The 7413-nt window shown below is 51.7% G+C and overlaps 1 protein-coding gene across 1 annotated transcript in view; it reads left to right on the top strand.

Moving 5' to 3' along the window:
* The window catches only part of F12 (coagulation factor XII), a 12943-nt gene extending 6230 nt beyond the window's left edge, over positions 1–6713 (top strand). The window contains 16 exon segments of the mRNA XM_024116328.3: positions 2199–2288; positions 2291–2297; positions 3010–3046; positions 3049–3082; positions 3366–3476; positions 3616–3747; positions 3909–3976; positions 3978–4017; positions 4164–4335; positions 4421–4667; positions 4766–4968; positions 5213–5349; positions 5445–5594; positions 6158–6255; positions 6257–6307; positions 6390–6713. Coding sequence (XP_023972096.2) covers positions 2199–2288; positions 2291–2297; positions 3010–3046; positions 3049–3082; positions 3366–3476; positions 3616–3747; positions 3909–3976; positions 3978–4017; positions 4164–4335; positions 4421–4667; positions 4766–4968; positions 5213–5349; positions 5445–5594; positions 6158–6255; positions 6257–6307; positions 6390–6557 — 1745 coding nt within the window. The 3' untranslated portion in view covers positions 6558–6713.
* Positions 6714–7413: the final 700 nt, after the last annotated feature.

The following is a 7413-nucleotide window of genomic DNA, read 5'->3' as shown; positions in this document are numbered from 1 at the left end:
GGAGAGGGTGTAGAGAAAAGGGAACCTTCTTGCACTGTTGGTGGGAATGTAAATTGATACAGCCACTATGGAGAACAGTATGGAGGTTCCTTAACAAACTAAAAAGAGAATTACCATATGACCCAGCAATCCCACTACTGGGCATATACCCAGAGAAAACCGTAATTCAAAAAGACATATGCACCCCAATGTTCATTTCAGCACTATTTACAATAGCCAGGACATGGAAGCAACCTAAATGCCCATCAACAGATGAATAGATAAAGATGTGGTATATATAAACAATGGAATATTACTCAGCCATATAAAGGAACAAAATTGGGTCATTTGTTGAGACGTGGATGGATCTAGAGTCTGTCATACAGAGTGAAGTAAGTCAGAAAGAGAAAAAGAAATATTGTATATTAACGCATATATGTGGAACCTAGAAAAATGGTACAGATGAACCGGTTTGCAGGGCAGAAATTGAGACACAGATGTAGAGAACAAACGTATGGACAACAAGGGGGGAAAGTGGCAGGGGTGCGGTGGTGTGATGAATTGGGAGATTGGGATTGACATATATACACTAATATGTATAAAATGGATGACTTATGAGAACCTGCTGTATAAAAAAATAAATAAAATTTTAAAATTAAAAAAAAAAAAGACACTTGTTTACAGTAGGAGTTGAAACAAGAAGTAGAGCATTACCTTGTTTGACCTCAGCTGGGAATGCGCACTTCGGGTGACTCAAATTTTTCACCACTCTGTGCATGTCCACAAATGACAGTGAAAGCACCTTGAGTATTGGTTTGGGGTTACAGATAAATTTTAGCAAGAAGTGCAGATAAGCAAATACAGAATCTGAATGAGGCGCAATTGTACTATTTTTAAAAATTACAATAGCAATATTTTTATTGTAAAAACTTTATAAATTTCGGAAATAGGAAAGAAGGAAAAGTCACCCATAATCCACTATCTTCCAGAAACCACTTTACAAATTTTGGAGATTTCGTTCTAGATTTATTTTTTATGCATATGTAAATATATTTTTACAAAAATAGGACCATACTGACATGCTGGTTTTTTTTTTTAATAAATTTATTTATTTATTTATTTATTTTTGTCTGAGTTGGGTCTTTGTTGCTGCGCGCGGGGTTTATCTCTAGTTGCCGCGAGTGGGGGCTACTCTTCGCTGCGGTGCGCAGGCTTCTCATTGCGGTGGCTTCTCGTTGCGGAGCACGGGCTCTAGGCATGCGTGCTTCAGTAGTTGTGGCTCATGGGCTCTAGAGCGCAGGCTCAGTAGTTGTGGCGCACAGGCCTAGCTGCTCTGCGGCATGTGGGATCTTCCCGGACCAGGGCTTGAACCCGTGTCCCGGGCATTGGCAGGTGGATTCCTATCCACTGCGCCACCAGGGAATCCCTGTCTCAACCATTTTTTTTTTTTTTTAGATGTTGGGGGTAGGAGTTTATTAATTTATCCATTTATTTTTGCTGTGTTGGGTCTTTGTTTCTGTGCGAGGGCTTTCTCTAGTCGTGGCTAGTGGGGGCCACTCTTCATCGCGGTGCACGGGCCTCTCACCATCGCGGCCTCTCTTGTTGCGGAGCACAGACTCCAGACACGCAGGCTCAGCAGTTGTGGGCCTTGTTGCTCCGCAGCATGTGGTATCCTCCCAGACCAGGGCTCGAACCCGTGTTCCCTGCATTAGCAGGCAGATTCTCAACCACTGTGCCACCAGGGAAGCCCCCGTCTCAACCATTTTTAAGTGTACAGTTCAGTGATATTAAGTACACTCATATTGTTGTGCAATCATTACCACCATCTATCTCCAGAATTCTTTGCATCTTGCAAAACTGAAACCCTTCATCTGTACTATGTATGATTTTTGCCATTTTTAACAGATGAGAAAACTAAGGCTCAGTGTGGTCAAGTGACTTCAACATTCAACAAGTATTTATTAAGTGCCTACTTTGTAGAAAGCACTCTTCTAGGCCTGGAGGCTGCAGACTTGTCTAAAGTCACGCAGTTAGTGACTGGAATGGTGGAGTCAGGAGTCCACCAGCTGACTCCAGAAACCCAACTCTTAAGCAGGATGTGGTCTTGAAGGCACAATGATCTTTTCAAAGGTCTATCCTTTTTCCATCCAGACTCTGAGGGGTGGTACCTGGGCAATGGGGCACGGGGAAAGTCATTAAGAAGTGTGTTACCCCTGTAGTTCTCACTGTCACCGGGGAGCCCTGCCACTTCCCCTTCCAGTACCACCGGCAGCTGTATCACAAATGTATCCACAGAGGCTGGCCCGGCCCCGACCTTGGTAAGACTACCCCGGAAGGGTTGGAGCAGGGGTCTGGAGGAGCTGAACTCTGCCCATCCTTCTGTCCAAGGAACCCTGCTTGGAGAGAAGGGCCTGTGATAGGGAAGGGCAGCCCAGCCCCTTGGGCAGAGCTAGGAAGCTTCATCTCTTTCTTTCTTTCTTTTTTTATTTATTGAAGTATAGTTGATTTACAATATTGTGTTGGTTTCAGGTGTACAGCAAAATGATTCAGTTATATATATATATATTTTCAGATTATTTTCCATTATAAGTTATTACAAGATATTGAATATAGTTCCCTGTATTATACAGTAAATCCTTGTTGCTTATCTATTTTATGTATAGTAGTGTGTATCTGTTAATCTCATATTCCTAATTTATCACCACCACCCCCGCTTTCCCCTTTGGTAACTGTAAGTTTGTTTTCTATGTCTGTAAGTCTGTTTCTATTTTGTATATAGATTCATTTGTGTTATTGTTTAGATTCCACATATAAATGCTATCACATAATATTTGTCTTTCTCCATCTGACTTACTTCACTTAGTATGGTATTCCCTAGGTCCACCCATGTTACTGCAAATGGCAATATTTCATTCTTTTTTTAATGGCTGAGTAATATTCCATGTGTCTGTACCACATCTTCTTAAACCAATGATCCATTGATGGGCACTTGGGTCACTTCCATATCTTAAGCCTTATCTTTGTCTACAGGTGTGCTACCACCCCCGACTTTGAGAAGGATCAGCGATGTGGGCATACTGCCTGGAGCCAAAGAAAGTGAAAAGTGCCACACAACCTTTGGGGTGGCCCAGGGCCCTCTCCCCGACCCTAGCTACTCTCCTGGGTATCATCAGATCTAAAACATATGGGACTCTGGGCCCACCTATCTCCTTCCCTCCCAGAGAGAGAAGTTCTAAGAGGGGGTAGCCCCATTTTTCAGGTGGGTAAACTAAGGCTTGGAAATTTGGAGGGCCAAGGTCAAAAGACAAGCAGGTTTGGGTAGGGACTTGGCCCCATCTGTTTGATTCAGGCTCCCTGCTCTTTCTCTCCCTGTGTTCATCTCTCAGATCACTGCAGCAAACACAACCCCTGCCAGAAAGGAGGGACCTGTGTGAACATGCCAAACAGCCCACACTGCATCTATCCAGATCACTTCACTGGGAAGCACTGCCAGAGAGGTAAGGAGATGCTGAGGCCAGGGGAGGGGCTGCTGGGGAACAGGGGCAGCCACGGACCTACTGAAGAGGTCCTGTGGATTCCCAGAGATTTGGCATGGTCCCACACTCTCTTGAGACTATCCTACACCTTTGTCCCCAGAGAAGTGCTTTGAGCCCCAGCTTCTTCGGTTCTTCCAGGAGAATGAAATATGGCATAGGCTTGAGCTGGCAGGTGTAGCCAAGTGCCAGTGCAAGGGTCCGAATGCCCAGTGCAAGCCACAGGCCAGCCAGGGTGAGTAGATCGGTGGGGAGCTGGCCAGGGAGGAGGGCAGAAGGTGGGAAAGAAAGGCTGACAGGAGGCCAGGTGGTGTGCCAGCGTAAGAGGGAGCCCTCTGGGTTGGGGGGGCGGGGGTCTTTGAGCCTAGGGGTGGCTCAACATGCTCCTTCTCCCAGTCTGCCGTACCAACCCATGTCTCAATGCGGGCAGCTGCCTACAGGCGGAGGGCCACCGCCTGTGTCGTTCGTTGCCCCACGGGATACGCTGGACGCTTGTGCGAAGTGGGTGAGTTCGGGTGTCTGGGAAGCAGAAGCCCCGCCCCCACGTGGGAAGGGCTTGCAGAGAGGGAGGAGGGAGAGTGGAGAAGTGGGTGAGAGGGCGGCAGGAGACCATTCCATACCCTAGCTGTAGGGAGCCTTCTCTCTCCCCAGACCTCAAGGCGAACTGGTACGACGACCGCGACCGCGGACTCAGCGACCGCGGTGTGGCCCGGACTAAGCTCTCGGGTGCACCCTGTCAGCCGTGCGCCTCCGAGGCCACCTACCGGAATGTGACCGCAGAGCAAGCGCTGAACGAGAGCCTGGGCGACCACGCCTTCTGCCGGTGCGCGGGTGGGGCAGGGCTGGGCGTCTCTTTCCGCCCCAGGGCCCTCTAGGGCTTCTCAACCACCCCCACCCCGTGGTTGCAGGAACCAGGACAGCGACACCCGCCCGTGGTACTTTGTTTGGAGAGGCGACCGACTGAGCTGGAACTATTGCCGCCTGGCACGGTGCCAGGCCCCAGCCCCGGCGGCGCCCCCAAACCTTCCTCCAATCCGGATCTCATCTGGGCACCAGTACTTCCCTTTGCCCTTGCTTTCGGCTTTGCAGAAACCGCAGTCCACGACCCAGACCCCGCTTCGACCCCTGACCTCAGGTAGTTGGGAAAGGTTAAGAATCCGAGCAGAGAAAGAACGGGACGAGCTACATTCCACCTGATCGTGGGTCTCCCGGCCCTCAGCCTGGGCTTCTCCCACAGGCTGGTGCTCGCCGACCGAGCAGCGGACTCCACTGCCCAGCGCGGGCCCGGCGGGCTCCACAAACGGCTGTCCTCGCTGAGCCGCGTCGTCGGGGGACTGGTGGCGCTCCCCGGGGCGCATCCCTACATCGCCGCCCTGTAGCAGGGCCAAAATTTCTGCACCGGCAGCCTCATCGCCCCCTGTTGGGTGCTGACCGCGGCTCACTGCCCGTAGAACCGGCGAGTGCCTGAGCGCTCAGCTCCCGGCCCGGGATCCCTAGCTCCTCTCTCTGTGCCCGGCTTCCGCGCGACACCCGAACACGTGCCCTACCTCTACGCGTCCCCGCCCACCTTTCCCCCTTCTCCCTTTCAGAGCTCCCCAGGAGGAAGCTGAAACCCAAGAAGGGGCTCGGAAAGAGGGGGCTCCCGCAGGATGCCTGTGGCCGGCTCTGAGCGCGCTTCCTTTTCCCGACCCTGCCCCCAGACCTGCGACGGAGGAGCTGACAGTGGTGCTCGGCCAGGACCGCCATAACCAGAGCTGTGAGCAGTGCCAGACGCTGGCCGTGCGCGCCTACCCCCTGCACGAGGCCTTCTCGCGTATCACCTAGCAGCACGACCTGGGTGCTTGGGGGCGCCCCAGCGGGGATCAGGGCAAAGGGTGGGCAGGGCTCGAAGTCTTAGCGTCCCAGTCTCATGCTCCTCCCCGCTTGGGTTAGCTTTGGTGCGCCTGCAGGAGAGCGCGGAAGGCTGCTGCGCGCACCCGTCGCCTTTCTTTCAGCCAGTGTGCCTGCCGAGTAGCGCCGCCCGCCCGGCCGAATCCGAAGCCGCGCTCTGCGAAGTGGCCGGCTGGGGTCACCAGTTAGAAGGTAGGCAGAACCGCTGGGGGCGGGAGGGAGACCTCTGGCCACCGGGGTAGCCAAGAGAAGCCCGCAGGTTTGGTACCGCCAGGGACAGGTGGGGCCGACCTGGTGGGTTGTGAGGACGTGCAGGGCCCTTGTCTCTGCAGTCTGCTTCTCCAAGAGCTTGGTATTCACTGTTGGGGGGCGTCCCCAAATCTGAGGCGTACCGGGAGAATCGCACTTTCTCTTGATTCCCTCTGGGCACAGGGCTGCAAGGGCTACTAGGACGCTGGCCCGCGCTGGAGCAGCCGGTGGGCTGGATGGGGACCAAGCTTTTGAGACACTGGATGGGAAGTGGGGGTGGGGTTCCGAAGCAGTCCTGCTTCCTCCTGGTTCATTCACATCACCGCTCCTCTCTGGCCTCAGTTTTCTCGTCTATGAAATAGTGTTAAAGGCAACTCACTCCCTCTCGGGCTTGCTGCGAGGGAGGCAGGAGATTAGCGGGTTTGGAAGAGCCTGGGGCAGCCAGGTGCATGGCCTGGGCGGAGAGGAGTTGTTAGGGGTGTGAGGAAGGCGCTCTCTGTTCGCAGGGTCAGGGGAATATTCCAGCTTCCTGCAGTAGACTCAGGTGCCGCTCATCCGTCCGGAGCGCTGCTCCGCCCCCGATGTGCACGGAGCCGCCTTCATCCCCCGGCATGCTCTGTGCTGGCTTCCTCGAGGGTGGCACTGACGCGTGCCAGGTGAACCCTTGGACCCGCTTGGCGCCCTCCTCCAACCCGGTCAAGTGCAGACCCCAAGCCAAGGGCGCTGTCCCCGACCCAGGGTAACTCGAGGGGCCCTCTGGTGTGTGAGGATGAGACCGCAGAGCGCCAGCTCATCCTGCGAGGCATCGTCAGCTGGGGTTCAGGTTGCGGCGACCGCCACATGCTGGGTGTATACACCGACATGGCCAACTACCTAGCCTGGATCCGGGAGCACACTGCTTCCTGACCGCCCCGGGACTCGTCTTTCCCTCCTGGGCAATTATGGAATGGAAGCGTGGCTGAGGCGTGATCATGGATAAAAAGGAATGTGTTCCATTTCCCCCAGCGCTGCCAGCCCGGCGCCAGGCATGGCATAGAAATCAGTAAAGTGCTTTTGAAGATGCTTGAAAGGCACAGCTCTTCAGGGGTCCCGTCGGGAAATGCCAAGATAGTATACCGGTGCTCAACCTCTCCACACCCCTTCAGAGAACAGAATCTATTGAGATCTGATGCAAGGTTTAGATTCATGTCCAGCTGACATTTACTAAGCCACACTGTGTACCAAACCTGTGCAAGGTGACTCCACAAGTATGAAACTAATATTTTAAGTTTATAGAACAGGAGCTCTCAACCTCGACTGTACATCAGAATCACCATGCAGAGCTTTTTGAACCTATGCCCAACATCCACCTCAGGTCAATTAAATCAATATTTCTAGGGAAGGGGGGTGGGTGGGTAGCCGTTTGTTTTGTTTTGTTTTTTTACAAACAGAAAAAAGTGAAATGTTTATTTGGCAGAAAACTTTTGAAGTTAATAAAGAAATGACAATAACTGGTACACACATTAATTCAAAATATTTTTACTAAGCACTAAATAGAATAGTTCCTGAACTTTTCACTAAGAACCTCTTCATTACTGAAAGAATGCCTAAAATGTAATCAATTTAGTTAGGTTTTTAATCAAGAAATCTAAAGCTGCCAATCAGAGCTTCTAATTGGCATGAGATGACCAGGTTAACAACCTTGAAATCAGATAATGTGATTAAAAACAACTTTTAAAAGCTTTGTTTAACTATATACTCTGAATGAGGGAATTCGTTGGCC

This window comes from Physeter macrocephalus, chromosome 2 (genome assembly GCF_002837175.3).
Source record: "Physeter macrocephalus isolate SW-GA chromosome 2, ASM283717v5, whole genome shotgun sequence".
NCBI classification, from domain to species: Eukaryota; Metazoa; Chordata; class Mammalia; order Artiodactyla; family Physeteridae; genus Physeter; species Physeter macrocephalus.
Note: the sequence above shows the minus strand (reverse complement) of the source record. Positions and strands in the feature narration are given on the sequence as shown.